The sequence below is a fragment of the Sorex fumeus genome, unplaced genomic scaffold, assembly GCF_029834395.1.
Source record: "Sorex fumeus unplaced genomic scaffold, SorFum_2.1 ptg000007l, whole genome shotgun sequence".
In the NCBI taxonomy this organism is placed as follows: domain Eukaryota; kingdom Metazoa; phylum Chordata; class Mammalia; order Eulipotyphla; family Soricidae; genus Sorex; species Sorex fumeus.
Genome location: NW_026606064.1, coordinates 838,857 through 865,814, shown reverse-complemented (window position 1 = coordinate 865,814; position 26,958 = coordinate 838,857). Strand labels below are relative to the sequence as shown.

The window sequence follows — 26,958 nt, the reverse complement described above, 5'->3', positions numbered from 1 at the left end:
CAGCTCAGATTCATTTTCCTATTCTAGAAGTTGTTTTCTGACACATCTCTATCTCCTCTTTTAGGCACTTCTAAAATCAGCTCTGTTCTGAACAGTACTAAAATGTTCCTGAATCATAATCTGACATAGATCTTGGTTGTGCAGGATAACACAAGGTGAGGATGAATGACTTTCCTTGCCCGCTATGGCCAGCTGTCCCACTCCGGTGCGTTCTCACTATTTACCAGACGAGATTGTGATTTTTGTTGCGGCTTATGCTTGTCATTTCCTATCCCTGTGACAGACTTTAGTACAATGGAATGATTGGATGAATAAATGAATGAATGATGATGTTCCCAGCCATTCCTCAGGGCCAAGCAATCTTCACTAATTCTAAATTCAGGTGGTTCAATTCAAAATATAAGACCTCTACAAGGCTGCTGCAGGCAAGTCTGCACTTTTTTTTTCTTTCTGAGGTCACACCCGGCGATGAACAGGGGTTACTCCTGGCTCTGCACTCAGAAATTCCCACCGATGGTGCTCGGGGGACCATATGGGATGCTGGGGATCAAATCCGGGTCGGCCACGTGCAAGGCAAACGCCCTACCCACTGTACTATAGCTCCAGCCCAAATTTATGCTCCTTAGTTTCAGCATTTAAAGATGCCTGATGGAGCTAGGGAGCTAGGTAATCAGGGAAAAGACCCCAGTACAATCCCCAATTCTGTATCACCACCCCCTGCCCTTCCCCTCTCTCCCCAGTACCAGAATCACACCACTGAGCCACACTACACCATGCCATTGTAGCTATCCAGTCTGGTGGGCCATGGACTAGCCAGTAGACCTTGAGTTTCCTCTGACCACAGCTTCAAAGGCAGACCCTTAAAAACTCCCTGCCCTGACCACCTCTGTCCTTCCCAAGACATCAACATGAACCAAGCCAGGTCAATGGATACCGCTGGCCTTGCACACAGCAGCTGACAGGAGTTCCATCCCTGGCATCCTAAATGGTGCCCAGAGCACCATGAGGAGTGAGCACAGAGCCAGGTGTCCCCCTTACCCCCCCACTGAAAAAAGAATGCCTGAGGAAACATATAAATATTTTTGGTTTGGGTGCCACATCCAGCAGTGCTGGGAGATCCCCAAAGCTTGATGCTCAGGGGACTATGTGGTCCTGGGCCCTGAATCTGGGTCCCCTCACATACAAAGCATCTGCTTCAGCCCTTACTGCACATTTTGAGTCTGGGCAAGAAAAGTCATGAAGTTGGGATGCTTGCCAAAAAGAAGGCTAAGAAGAGAGTGTTTCTTTTTTTTTTTTTTTGCTTTTTTTTGGGGGGGTCACACCCAGCGATGCTCAGGGGTTACTCCTGGCTCATGTACTCAGGGAATTACTTCTGGCGGTGCCCGGGGGACCATATGGGATGCTGGGAATTGAACCCGTGTCGGCCATGTTGGCTGCGTGCAAGGCAAATGCCCTACCCACTGTGCTATCGCTCCAGCCCCCAGAAGAGAGTGTTTCATACCGGGGAAAGGCTTTCTAAACCTTGAGGAGTAATCGCTATTGTTATAACTTTTGAAGAACCTTAATGGGGGTTTATCAAGTATAAACCCCAATAAGAAAAATTCCAAGAGTTTTCCTATACCTTTTAGGACTTTGTTACAGGCTGGGTTTCATTTTTCTTGCTGAAAGTACAGAAAACCCTTGCTGTGTACAGGTTGAACATTTTTGTGGGACTTTGGAAATTGCAGGCAAGCAAAGTAAGAGGTAATTTCACTGAGCCCTAATTTTGGATATGAGGTAGATCCATCAGGATATGCATCCCAACCCATTATGTTATAGACGTGTATTAAAAGATTAAGGGATTAAGGCCAGAGCAACAGTAGAGAAGGTGCGGGCCTTGCACAGGGCCGACTGGAGTTCAAAACCCAGAACCCTAATATGATCCCCCAGCTCTGCCAGAAGAGTCCTGAGCACTGCCAGGTATGGCCCAAAACCAAAACCAGAAATAAATGAACAAAGAGATTACAGGATTAGGGGAATGATTACTAAAATGTTTCAGTACCTGTCTGCCCCTAATGGAGAAAACAAGCTATCACGGTAAAAATCAAGATTCAGTATACAGCTCTACTACTAATATAGTTCACTACAAAGATTTTCTTTACTTTCTTTTTCTTTTCATGATACACCTGAAGATGCTCAGAAGTTGCTCCTGGTTGTGCTTGGGGGACCATGTGGGATGCAGGGGCTAGAACCTAGATCAGCCCAGATCACTCTGGCCCCTATAGTGGATTTTCTTAAACAAGGCCATCCCCTGCAGTTTGGCCCACGAGGTGCCAGGGATCAAACCCTGGGCTTATCAGCAAGCTCTAGACCTTCAGGCCTTCTTCCGAGTCAATGATTTTTAACTTACAAGAATGCATGAAGTCCAACAGTGAGAATCAGGCTAAGGACAACAGAACCTTCCCAGGACCCAGGAAAGCAATTCCCTGACCACAATCGAGTTGAATAGACAAGAGAAACTTGAGGAAAGAGGAAGTCAGCCCAGAGGATAAATTTCATGGATACACCTTCCAAAATGGCTCCCACCACCAATAAACCAACCCCTGGAAATAGAAGCGGGGATCTCGGAACAGTTGGATAGAATTCAGGAGGAAACGACTCAACCCAGTTTCTCACAGAACACAAGGTTGTAGAGGTCACAAATCCTGGGGTTAAGCAAACCCAGCCTGGAATTCCAACACTGTGACTAACCATTCTGCTACGTGACTGGGTGTGACTTTGTGTTATTGATTGCTTGCCTTTTGTCTTTGAAATGACGATTGTCAACATTGGTCTCTTCAGATGAACTATATGCTCAATGAATTCCATGTTCGACTTCCTATCTTCACACCCTGCACACAGCCCCAGCTGCTCATCGCTGGGCGGGAACTATGCTTGCTCTCATTCGCCGTCTCCTCAGCTTTGGTTACTTCATCATCTTCTCTCTGCCCAGTATTTACAGAGAATACCTCACCAGAATTTTCCCCACTACTTCCCTCCAAGGTCTTCAATACTCACTTGTTTTTCTTTCAAAATACAGACGCTGCATCCCTATATGAAACAACTAGAAATCAGAGAAGCTAAATGGGTAAGAGAAATTAAGTTCAAGAAAACTTTTATTTGTGGACCTGAAATAGAATCGGTATTAGAAACTCCTCTTCTTTATGGAGGTGGGACAGTGACAATTAATTAAGACTATTTTGAAGCGATGGGAGCTGCCAACACTAGTTTCCTGCCCGGAAGCCCTTGGGAATGCTATTAAATAGCGGAAGCATCTGGAAACCTATGCCCACTTTTTCTTTCGGCTTCTCTAGCCCCCATGAAAAATCACCACCTGGTCAGCTGACTGCTTCCTCCCACTGCTACCTCTTACCGAGCAGAAGTGAATCAGACGACCAATATGACTTTTTAAAAATGATTTAATCGAGTAGTTTTCTTGGAAAAAAACAATAAGGCAAAAAAACCAAAAATATATATAGTTTTGTTTTGTTTTCATGTGACTTTATTTCACCTGAAGGACTCAAAGCTTCTTCCATTAGCAGGAATCTGACTGAGATCAGTTGGAAACATAGTCCAAGTGGAGGGAGGAACGGGGAGGGATAAAGCAGGGATGGTCAATGCTCTTGGGGGATTTCCGCTCTGTCTGAACCCCCAGATTGGGCCGCCACCTTCACGGGCCCTTTTGAAAGCGGCCCTGGCACAATCCCTTGCTTACGCTGGAATCAGGTTCGGAGGAGGAAACGGCCCAGCGGTTGCCCCTCTCGTGCTCATCACAGCCAGGAAGGGAGGATGGTGGGGAAGGAGGAAGAGTACTAATTGACGTAGTAGAAATCTAATTTCTCTGGAGGGATGGCTTCCTCTGGAATGCTATTTCCCCCGAGGACCCACACTGGCTGAGGCTCAGCAGTTAAGGAACAGAAACAGAAAATGCTAACAAAAAAGCGTACAAGGAAGGCACCTCAATTTGTGATCCTCAACCACGGGTGGGTTGTACAGGGGTTGGTTTTTAAAAAAAAAAAAAAAAAAAAAAAAGAAGACTGAAACAAATACAGAACAAACAGAACAAACAAAATGACGGAAGCCAGGGCCCATCGGGAGTAGTTCTCTTACCCACTCCACATCCTGGGAAGAAGGTTCCTTTGGGAGTCAGCTGTGCATGCTGTGATTTGGACAGAGGCAGAATGAAACTGGATTTTAATCCTCCTGACTCTCTAACCTATACTCTTCCTAAAAAAGAAGGGGGAAAGGCAGAAAAGGGTGCAGACTTTTTGTTTTCAAGAGACAGGTGACTGGGAGAACAAAGCTGAGCCAGCAATGGGGGACCCATGATACAAACCATGGATAACATCCCTGTTGTCAGGGGTCAATCTGTCTGCTCCTAAAATGTGGAAAATAAAGAAAGCTTCAATCCAAATCAAGTGTCTGAGAGTCCCAGGGAGATAAGGGATTTAAAAACGAAAAACAAACGAGATTCTTAGGGGGAAGAAGGAAAATCAAACAAACAAAAAAAAATTAGATTTTTCTCTACATATATATAATATACAGATATTTAACACATTATTCCAGAGGGTGGCTCCAGTCCATGGGGCTTGAGAGATGGCGAAAACTTGTATTCCAGATAAACTCTTCTCAGATTCTGAAGTTTATCAAAAATGGGACAGGCAATGTCTTGCTCCACACTGGGCACAGACCCAAATTGGTACTGTGTGAAGGGGAAGGAGTCGGGGGAAGGGAGACAGGAGAGAAAGAGACAGATGAGAGGAGAGAGGAGATGGAGAGAGAGAAGTCAGAAAGGTGATGGATGGAGAATGGTCATGAGGTGAAGAAGAACTGGGAAAGCAAAAGTGGCTCGTAGTTTTTTGACATCCTGACTAGTGTTATCCATAAAAACCCCTTTTGTGAGGATCATGCAACCCTCCTACCAAACACCAAAGTAGCATCCAGTTGCTGTCCAAAAACATGAGAATGGCAGGAGAGCGTTGTATGGAAGTGAAGATGGAAACTTCCAGGAAAAGAATTCTGAATGTTCCAACCTCACAGAACGACCCCGTTGCTTGTTCCTTGTTCCAATCACCGCGGGCACCGACGCGCGGACCCCCCATTAAAATCATCCCATTTGTGAACTCATTTCATAATGCTACGCCTAAGCCCCACCACAATCATTCACAATGCATCTGCTGGTAAGTCTCTCGCGTTTCTTTTTAAAGGAACTGCTAAAATCAGCTCTTGCTCGGAACAGCACCAAAATGCCCCTGAATCATAATCTGACGTAGATCTTGGCTGAGCAGGATACAACAAGGGGAGGGCGAATGATGTCATCTTAAACGGGGGCAGAGAAGAGCCAAGAATACTTGACTCTGCAGAAGTGGAATAACAAGAACTTTCAGCCACTAAACCTCTCCCTTACAAACACAGACATCTAGTATTTCGATTTCAGTTTCAATCAGCTAAGGCAACCAGCCAATCACCACCACTGGTGTCTGCTTCTGGTGATTGATTTGGAAAAAAATGATTGGTTAAGACAGACAAACTTGAGGAAAGCCCTCGGTGAGAGTCACGACTGCCAGCTTTCCTGCACATCTCTGTCCTCTTCTCCTTTGGATCCTTCTCCTTTTTTTCCTTTTCTTTTTTTTGTTACTGACATTTCAGAAAATGTCCGGGCAAGAGTTCCAGTCCTGTTTCTCTTTACTCTCCCAGTATCCTCCCCTATAAATATGAGTTAACTCCTTGGTGACTGGGTCCTTCTTCCGCTCAAACCACAGCGCCTTATACGGGTCATAGGGTGTGCCTGAAGATAGAGAGGGAGAGAGACAGAATTAGCACCGAAGACACACGGACAACTCTCTTCACACCCGGAGTTAGAGAAGGCAGGACTGTTACCGTCCTCCGTGGCTTTCATGGCTTCTGCTTCTCTCTTCTTTCTGGAAAGTCTTTGTTTCTCCTCCAGGCGCTGCTTCTCGGCGTTCGCTTCATCCCAGCGCCCATTTTCCATCAGTCTCTGATCGGGCCGTAACCGGCTATCTGTGGGGGCAGTGCCACCTTCCCAGGCATTGAGAGTCAGGGCAAGTTCTGAGAAGTAGTACATGTTCTCGGCATTCTTCCTAAAAGCAAAGGAGGAGGAAGTAAGAGGAATGCTGGAGCCCAAATCCTACAGAGGGTTAAGGGGCAAAAACTAAGAATGCTGCCAAGAGACCACCACCGGGACTGCTCTGCAAACGGAGAGGCCCTCCTGTCCCCTCCCCCACGCCACTCCACGGGACAGTTTTCCAAACTTGTGTTCAGCTGAAATGAGGAAGAATAAAAATGCCTACTAAACAAGAATTCCTTATTTCTGTTTCTTTAAACCTCTGACTAGGATAACCTGGCTTATTACTGATGACTAGATGATGAGAGGAGACAAAGGGCCTCAATATTTTTTTTCCTCTTTTGGGTCATACCCAGCTGTGCCAAGCATTACTCCTGGTGCCATGCCTAGGGATCACTCTTGGCAAGATTCAGGGGCCTTTCTGGGGCGTGGGGAATGGAACCCCGGTCAGCTCAAAGTAGGATGTGGATACTGAGACTCACGGTAAAGGGTTCCTTTTCCATAGCATGATCCTTTCTTCTGTTTCGTGGCCTCTCTGTCGAGCATCACCCCCATTTTCCCCAATGACTGGTTGTACTTTGAAACAATCCATTTTCTCATCCCATGTGCCCAGAAGAGCATAGTGAACTCTTCCTGATGGATCTGTCACTTCCCCTGTCACCTGCAAGGATGAAGAACAAAATTCTGGAGGACAGAATTCATTGTGTGTTAGCTTTCCCGACTGTTCTGGAAACCAAAACCTTGGGGGTACATACCAGTTAAATCCTTGTGATAGCAAACACCAAGGGACATGAATATTTTGCTTTTGGGGGGAAGGATAGGACTTGGGGTAACACTGAGTAGTGCTCAGGGGCTATTCCTGGCTCTGTGATCAAGAGCACCATGTCACATATGCTCTTTTGAGCATGAGGATCAAATTGGGGTTGGTTTCATGCAAGGCAAGTACAATAATCTTTGTACAGTCTCTTCGGCCCCTAGAATCTGAACATTTTGTTGTATTTTCCTGAGCGGTTTAGAGTCACTGTGTTATGAACTGAGAATTTTGTTATCATTTTGTTGAACAAGGAATTTTTGTTTTGGGTCACATCTAGTGGTGCTCAGAACTTACTCCTGGCTCTGTGCTCAAGAATTACTCTTGGTGGGGACTTGGGTGATCATATCGGGTGCTGGGGAATGAGTCCAGGTTGGCTGTGTGCAAGGTAAGTGTCCTATATGTCATTCTACTGCTCCAGCCCCTGTACGATGACAACATGCAGAAAAAGGGTCTGGCTGGTACGCAGAATTATCATATTTTCTTCTTCCTAGAAATCAGACTAGAAAGCCCATTTACTCTTTACTCTCCTATCAAAACTCATGCTACAATTCACACCGTTCTCTAACTCCATCGGGGTCAGTTACCCATGCTCTCCTTCCTGTAATCCTTTCTTTCTCTGTGTTTCCTATTTTCAGCTTCTCGTTGCTAGACATTTACCTAGATGGACATTTATGATCTTGTCTTTTCAGAAAAGGATTTGTTTTAGTAATGTGACAGAGTTCCCTTTCTTGCTGACTTTCTCCTTTACATTTATTTTGGAAACACCATTTTTGGGACAACAACAGACACACATACACATACATACACATAGAGGTATTTACGTGTCTAAATTATCTATCTATCTATCCCAAAGGATAAGCTTCCTAAAGGAAATATATACAGTTTAAGAAAATTTTAATTTCCACTTCTTACCTTTCTTGCTACATCTCGTGAGAAGTAACTATAAGGAACAAATTTAAGATTGCACTTATCTCCTGTCTTGTGGTTCACAATGTCAATTTCGCCAGACTGTAAAATACAAAGAATAATAGAATAATTTCTTAAGGACTCCATGGCTTAAATATGTGTCAAGTCATACATTTAAATTCTTGACATTTTAACTATATGTTCTAGTACTCCCTCACTCAGGTTCAGGTCTTCTGAGTTGTGGGATCTCTCTACAACCTTGATATTCCAATTTGGAATCAATACCAAATGTTAGGTGGCAAAATTTGAGCTCGAGCATAAACACTGATAATCACGTAGAATTATCTTTCTACATCAACCGCTATCAGCATCCTCACTCTGTACTTAATCAGTGTAGGGAACTTTTGACACTCTATTACTTACATCCTCCTTCCTGGCTTAATTCCAAACCATACTATAATCAACTATCTTGATCCCCATACATCTGTGAGGGCTTTCCTCATTTCTCAAAGATTTCTCTTTTCTGAATTTGCCATAACCAATATCTGGGTGGCTGCTTGGTTGGCTTTGTTCCTGCTTTTGTGCGACACCCAAAGGTGTTCAGGGCTTACCTCTGTGCTTGGGGATCACTCCTGGCAGTGGATCTAACCAGGTCAGCTGCATTCTGGGCCAGTACTTTAACCCTTGAATTATATCTTGGGCCTTATAACCAATGTCTTAAGAGCAATTTGACAATTAAATATTATCTTAGCACTTCACTTACATTCTGTATATTGTTATATATTCTTTAACTTACAAGTACTATGTCGCTTATCTCCAATAATACAGTAACAGCTCATCCGATTTTGTATGCCCTAGTACCTAGCACTCTGTCTAGTAATAAGTATTTGATGAACACTGAAAGGATGGAGAATGGGTATCACTGTATCACTGTAATCCTGTTATTCATCGATTTCCTCGAGCAGGCACCAGTAACGTCTCCTTCGTCCTAGCCCTGAGATGAAGCTCTTTCAGGGTCAGGAGAATGACACCCATCATTGTTACTGGTTTTTGGAATACTGAATACGCCACGGGGAGTTTGTCAGACTTTGCCATGCAGCAGGATACTTTTGGTGAGGACAGTCAGGCGTGGAGGCAGGGGACTCTGCGCTGTTCTTTTCCAGGAGCTGGGTTTTATAGACTCTGTGTCTTGGCTATTGATGGGATTACACGGCACTGGGGGCAGTTGGTGGGTGTAAGGCCTACATGCTGGCAGAGTCTCTTGCCTCCGTGCCTGGCTGTCCTCACCGGAGCCCCTTGGAGGAGGGCGGGTTGAGTTTCCCTCCCCGCCCCGAGCAGAGCCCTGGCAGCTGAAGACCTCCGGTTCCAGCCACAGCCATGCTTAAGACCACTCTCCACACGTTCGAACGAGCCTCACGCATGAAGGAACCAGCAGAGGAACCCAGGTGTGTGGGACCCGGGGCTTAGATCTCCAAGTCTGCTTGGATCGGGACTGGGCCTCCTCCACCCAGATCCCCCATCTTCCAGCATACAGGAGAATAGGTGCCTTGTTTTATTATCTTCTTGTACCCAATGCAGTCCTACTAGAGAAGTTATTAAGCGTTATTACAAAGCCATTAATAAATAATAATTTATGGAGCAGAAACTCTGGGAAGTTGGAGGTTGGGTGACTGCTTGAGAAGTTCCTTAGGAAAAACTGATAAACCAGTAACAATAGTCTGCGTTAGTTCAGGTCCTAAAGATGACAAAAATACTTCAGAAGCATTTTTAGGATGTTTTGCTCACCTGATCTATCCATAACTTGCCCACAATAATGTTGTGCACTGTAGTGGTAACCTTTTTCCAAGTGTAGTGGTGCCCAGTTGCATGAAAAATACAGTGGATGCTACCTAGAAGCAGAGAGAGGTAGGCAAATTAAACAAAATATTACAAAAAGAAATGCTAGCTCAGAAATGACAGCAGTTGTTTCTATTAATACTGATATTCTATTCTACTGATATTTCACGTTACAAATAATAGTGGATTTAAAACCTTCTTAAGTCTTGGAAGCACTTATCCCAATGCAAAAATCCTAATCTTCAATTTAAAAAAAATGTGGAAAGAAGCACATACTGGTTGTCAGTTGTGGGTCTGGACCTACTGTTAGTAACAAGCTGACCTTAAGTAACTTAGGGACCTCAAGCAAACCTCCTATTTAAGAGTCTCAGTAGTTAAACAAAAGAAACAGAGTAGTGAATAGAATTGGCACTTAGAAATCAGAAGAAACTAGATTCAATCCTGTCTCTACCATTCACTAGATATGTGGTGCCATGCTGAGCAGTAAAGAATTGGTCGGGTCAAGGATGTGGGAGACCCAGGTATGAGAACCCCTGGGTATAATTCCTGATAATGCAAAAAGGAAAAAGAATTTATCACGTTTTTATTCATTGTGCCAGGGAGGAAACTTTCAAACTCTTAAATTCTCCCCTCTCCTTGCCCAAACTGACAATCCTCTGTTTGTTATTTGTGGGGAACCCGAGTTCACATGGTGGGTTCCTGAAGAGTTTTTACTAAGGGAAGACTCAGGATGAGGGCAGGCCCGGCCAGAGAGACCCATGCTGTAACTGGAGTTGGCACGCGGAGTTACCTGATATCAGCTGGCCCTCCCAACCACCTGGAAATGATACTCCCTTCCCTCTGGGGAAGAAAGAAGGCTTGGATATTTATTTCAATCAAGTATCAATGAGCCAACCAATTATGACCCACATAAGGAAATCCCAACAAAAGCTCTGGACAACAAAGCTTGGTGTAGACCCCAGATTAGCAAAAACATCAAAGTATCAGGAGCGTGATGTGCCCTGGTTCCATGGGCGGGCACCGGGCATGGAAGCGCTATGATCAGGACTCCAGACCTTGCCCACTGTCTCCTGATATGTTTTGGGTTTTCAAATTTGGGGGCCAAACCTGTTGATCCATCTCAGCCCCACCATTAACTCTTATGTATACTTCACACTATTTTCTTCAGTGAACTAACTGTATACAAAATTATGTATGCACTTATTTGGGGGCAGGGGGTGAGGGGCCACACCTGGCAGTGTTCAGGTTGTATTCCTGGCTCTGCACTCAGGGGTCACTCCTGGCAGGCTTGGGGGACCATCTGGGGTACCCTGGGCAAGTATCCTACCCGTTGTACTATCGCTCTGGCCCCTTGTGTTTATTCTTTTGTCTACTTAAGACAAGTAAACAAGTTAAATAAGGATAAAGAGGCTTTTGTTCACCTAAGTTTCTGGAATATAGTGATTCAACTTCTGTTGATACTTCAGCTTCAGATGCTATTGTTCTGTTTGTTGGAACTAATTAACACAAATTTAGTGACTTAAACTATATACTCTAGGTTCAGGAAGACAATTCAAAGGACTTGGAGCACATTCCTGGCATGCACAAGACCGTGAGTCTGATCCCCAGCAGCCCACGGCCCCCTGAACACTGCCAGACACAGCCTTGGAGGGACCCCAGCATCATTGGATGTGGCCCTGCTGGCCCCCAACAATGGGCCTAGCCTCAGGTCCACATGGCTGGGCCCAGTATCACAGGTGGCCCCCCTCCCCCAGGCACTCTAAACAATGTTTGGGAAGCCTTCCAATTTTGCCCAGAAAGGGCCAAGAATGTGGCTCACTGGTAAAGAAAATGCTTTGCATGCTTGAGACCGTGTTCAAATCCCAGCACTGCAAAGACAACAGTAACAAAACTATATAACTTATTTTCCTACAGTTCAGGAGTTTAAAATCAAGATATGAGTTTCTCTCCAAGAACTTTTTTGTTCTAGGCTACCTGCATTCTTTTTTTTTTTGGTGGTGGTGGTGGGGGGGGGGGGTGTCACACCCAGCAATGCACAGGGGTTACTCCTGGCTCTATACTCAGGAATTATTCCTGGCGGTGCTTGGGGGACCATATGGGATGCTGGGGATTGAACCCAGGTCAGCCACAAGCAAGGCAAGCGCCCAACCTACCAAATGAACTACCTCTACAGCCCCACCTGCATTATGACTTGTGGTTCAATCAAACCTTTTGCTTCTGTTATCAATGAGTGAGCCTCCAGCCTCCATCTTATAGAAAACCCTGTGATTATACTGCACTCAAAAAATAATTTAAAAAAATTCAGTATTACTGCCCTATTCTAAGATCCATAATCATTCCCACAGTTTCTTTCATTGTGTAAAGTGACATATACATAGGTCCCAGGGATTAATGTGGAAATATATCAGAGAAGGGCATTATTTAGCCAACTGTATCCCCATCTTACCAATGAAGACTCTAAGCTTAGAAACCTTAAGCAGTCTGCATAGCTAGTAAATGGGATGGCTGAAATTCAGAGTAAGATCTGAATGAACATCTGAACAGTCCCATACTACAACCCTAGATCCATCCTGATGATGTGATGATGTGCCTGTTGTTCTATAGCACACAGGAGGGTTCAAAAGCAAAGAATTCCCTATGGCCACCTTATTTTACATATAATATTTATGCTTTGAAAACTTGGTAGAACTTAAGTTTCTCCCCACTTGGGGAGTTCCTTTTCCTTTCTCTTCTACTTTCCAATAAACTTTCTACTTTCCAAAAAAAATGAAACTTGGTATAGGAGACTGAGAGATAGTATAATGGATAAGGTGCTTGCCTTGCATGCATATGACCCGGGTTCAATTCCAGGCACTCCAAATGGTCCCCCAATCCCCACCTGGAGGGTCCCTGAGCACAGAGCCAGGAGTATGCTCTGAGCAAAACCAGGTGTGCTCTCCCCCCCAAAAAAACAAACCCCCTCAAATATCTTGGTATAGGTTAAAGGTTTGAACTGAACCATTTAAAATGTATGGAAGTGAAGATAAGTCACTTCCAGAATAGTAGAATAAGGGCTTTCACAGATCTGCACCTTAATAAAACCAACTTGAGCACTAGCAAAAATGATTAGTCCTTTTAGGACTCGGGAAATTAACGAAAGGCTTGCAATAATCCAACAGTAATTGCTCAAGAAAAAAAAGAGCTGCATCCAGAAAGGAAGAAAGGAAGGGAAGAAGGGAGGAAGGGAGGAAGGGGAAGAAAGAAAGACAGAAAGAAAAACAGAAAAAAGGAAGAAAGAAAGAAAAAAAGAAAAAGAAAGAAAGAAAGAAAGAAAGAAAGAAAGAAAGAAAGAAAGAAACGAAAAGAAAGAGAGAGAGAAAGCAAGCAAGCAAACTTTGTGGTCTTTTCCCATATCTCTTTCCCCAACGTGGTAGAAGCCTTCAAAATCAGTAGTATTGCGATTTCAAAGCCATGAAAAAACAGCAAGCTGCCAAGTATGGAATCTTCCCAAATCCCATCTCCAAAGAACTGTCATATCTGACCTATCTTGTGGTTCCTTCTAAACTCTCATTCATAGGACTTTTTTTTTTTTCTGGAACAATCAGAAATATAATCAGTGGCAACTGTTAATAAGTAGCTTCGTAAGGTGGTGATAACAGCTGGAGCAGGTGAAGAATAAAAAATTAAGTTGAAGAAATAATGGCCAAATAATAATTCTCCAAATTTGATTGGAAACAAAACAAACTGTAATCTATATATCTGAATGAAGTCTATGTAGTACAAAATCAAAGAATCCAACCAATAAACATAATCAAACCACAGAAAGGAAAAAGGCAGCAAATCTTAAAAGCAGTAAGAGAATGTAACAAAAATAATCTTATTGAGGCATCCTCAATAAGAGGGCCAGAAACCAGGCAGACCAGTAGACAGTGGAATGCCAGATGCAATGAGACGAGAAAGGTCACTTAGGGACAGCTCAGGGTCACACCTGCCTCACAGGCATGAGCCTGAGTTCAAGTTCTGGCACTGGCCCACATGCCAAGGGCACTGCCAGCTTGGCAACACTGCCCTTGGTAATTCTCATTCCACAAAAAGAGAGGGTGACCTCTGGCAAGCACCACGACTAGGGAGTGTGGGACCCTGGTGAGCACTACAACCACAGGTGTGAAACCCCGAGGAAGTCCAGGGAATGTGTACAACTCTCAGCGAGCACCACAGCCAAGTGTGGAAACGCCTGGTCATCAGAACAACAAAGAAAGGAAGAAGGAGAAACAAACAAAAGTACTAACAGAAAAAAGATTGCCAAACCAATATTTTATATTCAGCAAAACTATCCATCACAAAGGAACTTAAGACATTCCCAGGGGGGCTGGAGAGATAGCACAGCGGGTAGGGCATTTGTCTTGCATGTGGCCAAACCCGGTTTGATTCCTAGCATCCCATATGGTCCCTTGAGAACAGCCAGGAGTGACCCTTTTGCATTGCTGGGTGTGACCCAAAAAGCAAAAAAAAAAAAGGGCTTATTATTTTTTTTTAAAAAGGCATTCTCAGGAAAAATAACACCTAAAAAAAAATTCATGTATGGATCTGACCATCAGGAAATCTTAAAGAATAATAATTAAAACTAAAGGGAATTCCTTGAGGCTGAAATAAAAGAATAGGCAGTAACAAACATATTGAGAAAAATACTGTAAAAATGTATTCTTTGCTTGCAACTCTTTCTCCCACATGATTATTTATTTATTTTTGTTATTTATTTTTTTTTGCTTTTTGGGTCACACCCAGCACAGGCGAGGCACAGGGGTTACTCCTGGCTCTGCACTCAGGAATCACCCCTGGTGGTGCTCAGGGGACCATATGGGATGCTGGGAATCGAACTTGGGTTGGCCGCGTGCAAGGCAAATGCCCTACTCGCTGTGCTATTGCTCCAGCCCCACACATGATTATTTTTAACTGCATAAAGCAAAAGTTATCAAGCTATGCTGATGGGATTATAATGAATAAATACGTAATTTATATGACAATAAAAGCACAAAGGAGGGGAAAAAAACTAGGTAGCAAAGTTTTTGAAAGCTATTAAAATTAAGTTAGTATTAATCCAAACTAGATTGTTAGAACTTAATTATAATAGGATAATAACTACAGGGCCAGAGACATAGTACAGCAGGTAGGGCGGCTACCTTGCATGTGGCTGACCCAGACCAACCCCCTGCATCCCCTAGGGTCCCTGAGCACTGCCAGGAGGAATTCCTGAGTGCAGAGCGAGGAGTAATCGGAGCATCATTGCTGGGTGTGACCCAAAAGCAAAAATAAATAAATAAGCCACTACAAAAGTACCTTTAAAAATACAGTCAAGAAATTAGAAAGGAAGCAAAGGGACCGGAGTGATAGTACTGTGGGTAGGGTGTTTGCCTTGCATGCAGCTGACCTGAGTTTGATTCCTGGTATCCCATATGGTTCCCCAAGCACCTCCAGGAGGAATTACTGAGTGCAGAGCCAGGAGTAACCCCTGAGCATCACTGGATGTGACCCAAAAAGTAAAAAAAAAAAAAAAAAAGGCAAAATAAAATGGCAACCTAGAAAAACACTTAAAAAAGGCAGCTCAGATAGAGAAGGGAGCAACAAATAAAGGGTGTTGGGAGGTTCTTCTCAGGATGGGAGATGCGTGATGAGAGTAGACTATAGACCTAACATGATTGCCACTCAATGCCTCTTTTGCAAACCACAGCACCCAAAAGGAGAGAGATAATAAAAGGGAATGCCCTGATACAGAGGTAGGGTGGGATGAGGGGGATGCGGGGGTGGGAGGGATACTGGGATCAGTGGTGGTGGAGAATGGGCACTGGTGGAGGGATGGGTATTCAATCATTGTATAACTGAAACCCAAGCACAAAAATTTGTAAGTCTACAACTGTACCTCATGATATTTCACTAATAAAAATTTAAGGAAAAAAATTCCTATAAATTGAAAAAAAACTTAATAAAATAGATGAAGAGAACATTTGACTACAGTGCCACTCAGAGGCAAGTTTAAGGCCCCTGGAATCTAGCAATGTGGCTGACACAGACACGGGCAGGCTGAATGGCTATTTCATTCATATTTTCAAACTGACTGGTTTAGGGTAGAAAATCCCAAAATTTCAAAATATTTAAGTATCTCTTGGAGCTGGAGAACGATACCAGGGGCTAAGGTGCATGGCCTGCATGAAGCTGGCCCATCTGACCCTTGGCACTATACCCTAAATGCTAATGGGTAAGCCCTGGAGGTCCCCCAAGCACAGCCATTTGCTCAGAATCAATTGGGTGGGGTCCCTTGGCTCCCTGCTTTGGAGCTCCCCCTACCCACCCCACAAAAAGGTTATTTCTTTAGACTTCCTACTTCCAATACCCTGAAACCTAAAGAGAAGAAATTTTATTTATCCTCTGGCAGAGTTTTCATTACTTGTCAAATTTCTATCGCACTTTCTGGATGCATTCTCCCAAACTTTAGTGTATTTTACAGGGACATTCAGAGTCTAGTCACCATCTCCAAACAAGCATAGAACTGTTTTATCATTCACATTCCTATCTGTAAATTTTCTTTAATGATATAAATTGGGGCTGGAGCAATAGCACAGTGGTAGGGTGTTTGCCATGCGCGCAGCCAGCCCAGACGAGCCGGGTTCGATTCCTCCGCCCCTCTTGGAGAGCCTGGCAAGCTACTGAGAGTATCTCGCCCGCACGGCAAAGCCTGGCAAGCTACCCGTGACGTATTCAATATGCCAAACACAGTAACAAGTCTCAAAATGGAGACGTTACTGGGCCAGCGCAAATCGATGAACAATGGGAGGGCAGTGACAGTGACAGATATAAATTGGTTTAATAACTTACTCTCTGAAAGTTGATTTCCAGTGCAAATGTAAAAATTTTCACTACATGAGTTTCCTTCCAAGTTACTGATCCAAAAATATTAAGCACAGTCATCTAATGGCCACTGTTTAGAAATTCAGTAGGGCGTTTGCCTTGCATGCGGCCGACCTCACTGACCCAGGTCAATTCCTCCGCCCCTCTTGGAGAGCCCGGCAAGCTACTGAGAGTATCTCGCCCGCATGGCAAAGCCTGGCAAGCTACCCATGACGTATTCGATATGTCAAACACAGTAACAGCATGTCTCACAATGGAGACGTTACTGGGCCCGCTCGTGCAAATCGATAAACAACGGGAGGACAGTGGATACTTTTAATTCTGCTTCTTATTGTTATGTGAACTTCCTGTTTGATCTCCAGACACATGGGATCTTTCTTTTTCCAACTTCTTAAAAATGTGACTCGGGGAACAGATACAGATCATTTATACTCCTTAAAATTTTTTTTAAAAAAGGGGCTGGAGAGGTAGTATAGTGGGTAGGGCAGTGCTTGCCTTGCACACAGCTGACCCAGGTTCAATTCCCTGCATCCCATATGGTCCCCCAAGCACCACCAGGGTGACACCTGAGCACAGAACCAGGAGTAAGCCCTGACCATTACCAGGTGTAGCCCACAAATGAAAAACAAATGAACAAAAAAAATCATGGCCTCTTAAAATATATTGCTGGCAATAATATCAATTATGTAAGTACTTTTGGAAAGTAAGATGGCAATGCACAGTAACCAAAGCATCTTCCATATCCTTTATTCCTTCTGCTTCTAGAAATCTAGATCCATCACTTTTTATCTTATTCATATAACTATTTCCCCCTCAAAGAAGTCTAGATTAGGTCCAATTACAGAGAAATGCATAGAACTGTTAAGTTAAATTTGTTTTTTTGGTTTATCTTTTTTGGTTTTTTTTTTTGGCTTTTTGAGGTAACATTAGACAATGCACAGGGGTTACCCCTGGCTCAAAATTTGTTATCTTTTAAATGTATATAACCTTCCCTAGAACTAAGTATGATCCATGGAGATCTCCTGGGGGCCTAGATATTTACTACTCTTAACATTTCTGAAATTACCAGTTTCAGAGATGCTGCATTTTGAAGCCCTTTTATAAATATTTTCCTTGAATAAAAGATGTAGAGCAAAATCATTTAGTCTCTTTTCCAGCTAAGGATCTTTACACATACTAACAAGTGAGTGACAGAGTTAATAATTGTTTTTTTTTTTAACAACTTGCAAACATCCCTAGGGGTTTATTTGGCTAATTTTTGTCTGCACTTTATATGATACACTGTGGTTTTTTTGTTTTCGTTTTTTTTGATACACTGTGTTTTAAAGAAAAAGGGAATTTATTAAAAAGACTACACTGTAATAACCAAGAAGGGCAACTTTACCTCTAGAATGACTAAAACCAGGAAATGGAGCGGCTACAGGAGCTCAGGGAGCTATTGTATTGTCGTCTCTATCTCTAGGAAGCCCTGGTTTCTCTCAGTGTGCTTTGTGCTTCTGTAACCCACTATACACACATGGCCAACTGTGGCTGACTCTAGTTCAAGCACATGGGACAATAAAGTCGACTTTTTGAATAAACTCAGTTCCCCTACTGTATAGATTTTCTTTCTTTTTTCTTTTTTTTGGGCGGGGGGGGGGGGGATCACATCCAGTCATGCTCAGTGGTTATTCCTGGCTCTGCACTCAGGAATTCCTTCTGGCAATGCTCCTGGGTTGCTGGGGATTGAACTCGGGTTTGCCACATGCAAGGTAAACACCCTACCCGCTGTACTATCGCTAGGGCCCCCAGTATAGATTTTCTAATACTGCATATTAATATTTCTATTCCTAGGCATGATCATCCTGGTCCTGATCAAAATTAATTTTTAATCCACTGGGATCTTTAAAACAGTTTCAGCTAACCCAGAAGTCAGTCATTAATGTTATCTAACCTGCAGCATTAATGTTATCTAACCTGCTGGGGGAGGGAGAAGGAGAGAGGGAGAGACAGAGAGGGGGATGGGGGGGGAGGAGAGAGAGGGAGAGAGGGAGAGAGAGAGCACGAGAGAGCGAGCGAGAGAGCGAGCGAGCGAGAGAGAAAGAGAGAGAGAGTTCTCAAAGAAGAAGAGAAAAGGTAGCTAAGGAACCTAATATAAGACTTCTGATTTATTAGAGGCCTGACTGCAAGAATAATTGAGGAAATCAACTAAGGGAAAGGTTTTGAAAAATGAACATTAGACGTTACATTCTAAAGCGGTATTTAAAGATGCATTAAATACTGCTATGACAAAGAAAGTATGACTAGATAGGTCCTTCAAGTGTCTTGTGCCTCCTCAACTAATTTAAGAGCTGAGAAGTAAAACGACCTGCCCAGGTCTAGTTAAGTTTCAGTGCCTGAGCCAGATCTCTCCTTTCCTTACTCCCAAACCAACGGCTGCTGTCACAGCAGAAAATCTTTCATCCTGGTGCACTAATTCTTATCATTATGGAGCCTTACCGAGGGGCATAATGGAGAGGTATTTGCCTCTGAATTTGCTGGTGATTTTGATCTCCTGACGCAACGTCCAACCGTTTTTGGACTCAGCATGGTGTGCGGCAGCAGGGGGATGATGACTCACCTTGAAGAAATCATGGGTTCAAATTAAGAAGGAAGAAAAAACTGCCTCAACTGTCAGTTGAGACAAACAACCCACACTCACACTTGACACTGTTACACCCCCAGCTGTAGATGGAGGTACTGGGGCGTCCAGTGTGGCGAGTCCCGCGAGGAAGGAAAAGAAGGCCGGGTAGGATGGCAGGGATGGGAGCACTGGGGAAGATGGACCAGAAACTAGATGGAGCCCAGCTTCAAAGCTCCTTTACCTGCTCACAGAGGGATCGGTATCCATTCTCCTCTAATCGGTCCAGCTCAAAGGTCTCCCCAAGGAGTGGGTTGAATGGCTTGCTGGTACGGAAGACGGTTGTGGAGTAAGAGGACACGGTGAAAGCTGCAACATAACAGAGCTGTTCTAAAGAGTTCTCACATTTTGCAGCTCGATCTAATAGCTCGTGGTATTCCAGATCTTCAGTAAGGCGCTGAAGCATGGATAAGGGTTCATTAAAGTTCACCTGTCAGGGAAAAGAACAGAAATGAAAACTATTCCCACACATCTATAAGAGAAAGCTTAAATTTCTTTTCTTTTCTTTTTTTTTTTTTGCATTTGAGAAACGGATACTGAAAAGATGTCAAGACAATAAAGCACTGGGAAGAAAAGTCTTTGCTCAATAGTGGAATCCTAAGATCTAATCTGCAAACATCCCATTCTCCATGGTCAACTGTTTATATGTGTGAATGGTAAAAATCACACATTTCTTTTATTTCACTAAATGTTAGCTCTCTGGGCTGGAGCGACAGCACAGCAGTAGGGCGTTTGCCTTGCTCGCAGCCAGCCCGGACAAGCCGGGTTCGATTCTTCCGCCCCTCTCAGAGAGCCCGGCAAGCTACCGAGAGTATCACCCACATGGCAAAGCCTGGAAAGCTCCCCGTGACGTATTTGATATGCCAAACACAGTAACAATGAGTCTCACAATGGAGACATTACTGGGCCCACTCAAGCAACTCGATGAACAACGGGAGGACAGTGCTACAGAGCTACAGTAAGCTCTCTGAGATGGGAACCATACCTCTCCTGTTCTCAACTGCATATCCAAGGGCTACTGATACCTCACCCATAGGAAATCATCATCAGGTATTGAATGAATAGAAGAGGAAATATATTTTAGCACTGTGTATACCCAGAGAGGAAGTTAAATACTTAATATTCTTTTTTTTTTTTTTTTTTGCTTTTTGGGTCACACCCAGTGATGCACAGGGGTCATTCCTGGCTCTGCACTCAGGAATTACCCCTGGAAGTGCTCAGGGGACCATATGGGATGCTGGGAATCGAACCCAGGTTGGCCGCGTGCAAGGCAAACGCCCTACCTGCTGTGCTATTGCTCCAGCCCCTAAATACTTAATATTCTTGGGGAAGGCCGAGAGATATTACCGTGGATAGGGCTCTTGCCTTGCACGTGACTGACCCAAGTTCAATACCAGCACCACATATAGTCCCCCAGACCCAATCAGGAGTGATTTGTGAGTGCAGAGAGAGGAATAAACCCTGAGCATTGCCAGGTGTGGCCCCAAAACAAAACAAAAATTCTTCAAGAAAGAGTAGTAAATTATAAGTAGTAGCAATTACTGACCAGATTACATTACAGAAAAGGTTTCATTTTAAATGTCTGCTTCTACCGTGAACCAGAAGATTGCTAAGTCTCAATTCACTTCTCCATTAAAAGGGCAGAATCTGGTTTCTTCAATGAGGTTAAGAGACTTGTGTTTCTCGGCCTGGAGTATTTGTTGTGGTGGTTGTGAGTATTTCTTCATTTCCTAATGTAGGGTCCACTAAGGACACTCAACCACTGGATGAAGCAAATGTGTGTCTGTGTGCTTCTGAGAGATGCTTCTCTTTCATTTATTCACTCCAAAAATATTCAATAAGCTCCCATGTTTACCAGATTCTATGCTACTCAAGGAATACTAGAAACTGAATAAGAGACACTTTCCCTGCTCCTCTGCTCCCACAAAAGATTTAGCTTTAAAATGGACTATTTAGATTACCTGGAAATTAAGAGAGCTTTACTACTTTAAAAAAAAAAATGACTAAACAAATGGATTAGCTTCCCAAGTAGCCCATAAAGCCTATTTAATCAGCAATGTACCCGAACAAATCTGAATATCAGTAGCCTAAGTTCCCAGTCCAGAGAACACAAGGAGAAGAAAAACATATTTTCATTGAACAGAGCTGGCCTAAGGAGCAGCCAATTAAAATTACAAGCAAAACCAACATTTTTCTTTCTTGTAGTCCTAACTCTTTTTCCTTAATTTGGTCCAATCTCTTTTTATTTTATTTTAGGCTGTTTGGGTCATGCCTGGTGATGTTCAAGGGTTATCCTGACTTCACGTCACATCAAGGGTTACTCCTTAATTCCTGAGTGCATAAGTCAGGAGTAACCCCTGTGTATTGCCAGGTGTGACTCAAAAAGAAAAAAAAAAAGCTCCTGGCTCTGCACTCAGGAATTACTCCTGGAGGTGATCACTCAGTCCCTTGGTCCAATCTCTTGCCTGCCAATCTCTGACTCCCATAACTACCCTAATATATACTGCACTCCAAATTATAAAATATAATTTCACTGTAACAAATTTTGAAAAAAAAAGTATAAAGGAAAATTTTACTTGACATGCCATCACCTAAAGACAACCATTATTAATATCTGATACTTGTGTCTATGCATTTATACATTTAAACATCTAAATATATATGTAAAAGCACACACCAGAACCTGTGTTTTTCTGAGAAATATGGTAAACATTTCTCTGTGAAGAGTTCCCAATGAAATCAGTGCCACAGAGACAAAATGAGAGCACTCTAGAGCGCTCTTCTGGAAAGTAGGATCTACCCTGCCTCAGCTAAAACAGTGCCACACTCCCCAAACCATCTTTCTGGCACTGAGACAGGCAGTTTAAGAAAAATGCACACTGTGGGGCCATGGACTGACAAACCCAAAAAGTACTGGTGTTTTGGTTTCTTTTCAATAAGACTCTTTTAAAGAGTCATTTCTATTTTAAGTCAACAGGAAGCAACATTTTCATACATTCTGAGGAAAATTGGGGATGGTGGAATCTTCCATTGGTGACTATAAAACATATCCTCATTACCTGGGGCTAGAATCAGGGCATCCTTAAGTTATTATTACACACACACACATTCATATTCCCTCCCTCCCTCCACACACACATTCATATTCCCTCCCTCCCTCCTGCCATCTCTGTCTGTCTCTGTCTTTCTCTCTCCCTCTCTCTCTTAAAAACCTACACCAATAACCTCAGGAAACATAAATTTCTCTGAAAGCCGGAAACCACAATTAGTAGGCTGGAGGGGCAAAGACAGCGTCACTGCAGTCAGAGGCTGAAGGAGTTGGCAGAAGCAAAAATCTGGGGAGGTGAGTACCCTTTGATCTTCTTCCTTCTCTCCCCCTGCCACGCAGGTTTCAAACTCCTCCTGGAGCCTTGCACTGATGGAGCCTGGCCAGGTGTCCGCAGCCAGGGAAGCTGGAGAAACCCCGCCTACAAGGATCAGCTTTACCCGTGGCACTGCACACAGCAGGGTAAGGGCAAGTGCTGCAGGCAAACAGGTAGAGGGTTGCACATTCCTAATGGTAATGTCAACAAGGAACTAATAGTGGAGGAGGTCAGAAGGGTCACCCGGATTCAGAAGCTATTGTAAACAGCTTATATCACTTATGTTTCTTAGGCTTCTAACCCATCTTCCCACCGCTTCCAGCAAGGCACAAGGCAAGGGAGGGTTCTTTACAACCACCACCCTCACTTCCATGAACCCATTATTTTATGGTTTTTTTTTTTCCAGTTCTGCTGGCTAAAAGCTTTTTCTTATCTTGAAGTCAACATTTTCTATACATTTAGGTGTAAAGCTATTTATTTTCCAGGACTTAGTTAATGAATCACTTTTATGCTTGCTGAACAGTATATACGTGCCAGATACTGGCTAAACACCAAGGATATAAAGAGCAGTAAGGTGACTCTGTTCATGAGGAAGGTGGTATATGTTGGGAAAAATCTACATTCCGGGGGCCAGTGGCAGTACAATGGGTAGGGTACTTGACTGGCATGCAGCTGACCTGGGGTTAATTCCCAGCACCCCATTTGGTCCCCTGAGTCTGCCAGGAGAGGTCCCTGAGGGAAGATCCAGGAGTAAGCAAGCCCTGAGCGCTACCATGTGTGGCCCCAAAACAAAACAAAGCAAAAATTTTTTAAAGAAAACTATATTCAGATCCAGAAGACTCAACAGGGGAGAGCAATGCTTTCTGTACTTCTAGGCCAATTCCTTGGCTGTGGATAGAAGCTGCAAGCCCTTCCCCAGACCCATTTATAAGTAGTAGTAGAATCCTAAAGGTAAAGGTAAAGGCCCTCCCGTTGATCGTCGATTTGCTCGAGCGGGCCCAGTAACGTCTCCATTGGAGACTTTGTTGTTACTGTGTTTGGCATAAGCGATAGCACAGCGGTAGGGCGTTCGCCTTACAAGCAGCCAACATGGCCGACCCGAGTTCGATTCCTCCGCCCCTCTCGGAGAGCCTGGCAAGCTACCGAGAGTATTCGATATGCCAAACACAGTAGAATCCTAATTTTTTTTTTTTTTTTTTTTTTTTGCTTTTTGGGTCACACCTGGCGATGCACAGGGGTTACTGCTGGTTCTGCACTCAGGAATTACCCCTGGCAGTACTCAGGGGAACATATGGGATGTTGGGAATTGAACCCGGGTCGGCTGCATGCAAGGCAAATGCCCTACCTGCTGTGCTATTGCTCCAGCCCCAAGATTCCTAATTTTTAACTAGGCCATACCAACCAGTCACCTCTCTAGCTAGCCATGGCCATATTCAAGAAGTCAAACGATGCCTCGCATATGAAAGTTGCACACTGGACCACTGAGTCACATCCCAAGCCCTGGGAGGCACTATAAAAGGTGCAACATGTCTTTCTTCTCTTTCCTCCCTCCTGCTGACCAGGAAGACATTCTGACAGGCCACCTGAAGCAGCCACTTTGGATCTAGTAATTAAGGCTGTCGGCAGTAAAGCCACAGGCCAGAAGAGCATGGTCCTGACACTACAGGGTCCTGTCCCGGCCTCACAACACTGACTCCTGGACTTCAACATGACAGTGTGCTGAGCTACTATCTGTCTGAGGCAGAGAACGGCTTGCATTTTCTGGAGGCTGGATAGCAAATATTCCGATCTTGAGGGCTGTATGGCTCTGACACAGTTACAACACTGCTGCTGTAGGATGAGAGCAGCCAGACAAGTGCGTGAAGGCCTCACAGAGTGCCAATAAAGCTTTATAGACACCAGCATCTAAGTTTCATGACACCAAAACCCAAAAACAAATGAAAAAGTGAATGAAATAAAATGTGAAAACAAAAAACTAGTCTGCTTGTTGGTTATACAAAAAAGCAGCCAGATCTGGTCTTAGGCCCATGGTTTACTCACCCCTAGTGTTGTGTGTGTGTGTGTTTGTGTGTGTGTATGTGTGTTGGGCCATACTTAGTGGTGTTAAGGGGCTATTCCTTACTGTATACTCAGAAGTGCTTAGGGGATTAGGGTAGCCACATACAAGGCAAGCATCTTGATTCCTATACTATCTCTTCAGCCCTAAACCACGGCCTTAGTTTCTTCAATTTAAAGAAACAATTAAATATAGGATGCTTGCCCTATATGTGACTGACCTCAAAGGGCTGGGATTTATGCTTTGCATGCTAGAGGCCTGTATTCAATCCCTGACATTACAAATTCCCTGAGTACCAATGGGAGTGATCCTTGAGCATGGAGCTTGGAATAGCCTCTGAGCATCTCTGGATTATACGTCCCAAAAAACTTTAGAGAAATAAAACCTATAGCTAATTGATTTACAGTACAACAGGCAAGGCAGAAAAATGCTTCTGGAATGAATAAGCAAATAGCTGTCAATACTCAGGCAGAAACAAGGGAACTTATTGCAACATTTGAGTGAGACTTCTCACCCTGATCAAATGTTTTCTAAGAGATGACAATGTAACTGAATCCTGAATAAAAAAAGTAAGTCGCATGGCAAAAATAATTGTGGTAGGGTGGGTGAAATGATGACATTTCAGGCAGAAAAATCAGTCTCCACAAATGTTCCTCAGAGCAAAGACAGTAAGACACCGCTGAATACTTGAAGGTGGATGCCAATGACTAGAACACAGGCTATGTGTGGGCAGAGCAGGTCTACAGGGAAGCATCATCAAGCTCCCTTGGGAATCCGGACCACTCCCAAAGTAGTAAGGATGCAGTCATGGTCTGGAAACGAGGGAGTTTTGATTTTATTATTATTTTGGGGGAGAAGATCACACCTGACAACGCTTGGGGAACCATAAGGCACCGGGGATGGAACACAGGGCTGCTCTTCAGTCATATCCCGAACCCCCTACTCTTTTCATTTTACTATTTTAACTAAATTGTTATTGTTGCCGCTTTAAAGTTTTTAGTCTAGGAGCCAGAGAGATAGTACAGCAAGGTAGGGCACTTGCTTTGCACGCAGCCAACCCGGGTTCGATCCCCGGCACCCCATATGGTCCCCCTGCACTGTCAGGAGTAATTACTGAGTGAAAAACAAGTATTAACTCCTGAGCTTTACTGGATGTGGCCCCCAAGCCCAAAAAATGTAAAAATAAAAACTTTTTTTAGTCTATACCCTATGGTATTCAGGGTTTACTCCTAATTCTGTGCTGAGGGATCATACTTGGTAGTGTTCAGAGAAACAATATGCAGTGATGGGGGTCAAACCCCAGTCTACTGCATGCAAGGCAAGCTCCGTACCCGCTGTACTATCTCTCCCACCTCAACTGTCACTGTCACTGTCCTCCAATTGTTCATCGATTTTGCTCGAGCGGGCCCAGTAACATGGTGAGACTACTTGTTACCGTGTTTGGCATATCAAATCCATCACGGGTAGCTTGCCAGGCTTTGCCGTGCAGGTGAGATACTCTCAGTAGCTTGCCGGGCTCTATGAGAGGGGCGGAGGAATAGAACTCGGGTCAACTGGGTCGGCCGCGTGCAAGGCAAATGCCCTACCTGTTGTGCTATCGCTCCTACCTCAACAAATTTCATTTTTTGATTTGCAACCAGAGCAATCAGTGTTAGGGGCTTAAGGTACCATATGGTGTGCTGGGGATGATCCCAGGTTAATTAGATACAAGGCAACCCATTGTACTAACTTCCCAGCCCAATTTTTAAATAATGGCAGCTTTTTATCATATGAAGATTTCTTATCACCAACATTCTCAAACAAAAGCTTTTTATTTTATTGAAGATACCATAAAACAATAGGATCAAGCAATAAACTGATGATCAAGTGAGTTTAAAACAAATAATTTAGGGCCAGATTCGGTATATGACTTAGTGATTTATGATTTACACAAATGACTTAGTGTACGTGGGTAGGATGCTTGCCTTGCATGGGTCCAACCCAGGTTCAATCCCCAGAGCCACATATGAAATCACCAAGCCCTTCAGGAGTGATTCCTGAGCACAGAGCCCGGAGTCAGCCCTGATATCACTGGGTGTGACCCAAAAACAAAACAAACAAAAAGATGACTTTGGCGACAGAGTGGAGAGATCAGAAGACAGTGTGACTAGAGTTAGGAGCAGAGAGTTCAGCCCTGATGCTATCATCACCAGGAAGGTCCTGATTTGGTTGCCATGAACTGTGTTTGTATCCCTCCCTTTAAAACGACATGCTTCTTGGGCCAGAAAGATAGAATGAAAGTTTAAAGTGCTTGCTTTGCACGTGGCAGACCCTGGCTTGATGCCTGGTTTCCCGAGCATC

General features: G+C 43.8%; 1 protein-coding gene across 1 annotated transcript in view; it reads right to left on the bottom strand.

Moving 5' to 3' along the window:
- Positions 1-4,045: 4,045 nt before the first annotated feature.
- The window catches only part of OSBP (oxysterol binding protein), a 40,242-nt gene continuing 17,329 nt past the window's right edge, over positions 4,046-26,958 (bottom strand). The window contains exons 8-14 of the mRNA XM_056132648.1: positions 19,385-19,630; positions 19,020-19,140; positions 9,609-9,712; positions 7,830-7,925; positions 6,586-6,764; positions 5,899-6,119; positions 4,046-5,806 (exon numbers count right to left, since the gene is read on the bottom strand). Of these exons, the coding sequence (XP_055988623.1) occupies positions 5,664-5,806; positions 5,899-6,119; positions 6,586-6,764; positions 7,830-7,925; positions 9,609-9,712; positions 19,020-19,140; positions 19,385-19,630 (1,110 nt within the window). The 3' untranslated portion in view covers positions 4,046-5,663. The remainder of the gene's footprint in view (positions 5,807-5,898; positions 6,120-6,585; positions 6,765-7,829; positions 7,926-9,608; positions 9,713-19,019; positions 19,141-19,384; positions 19,631-26,958) is intronic.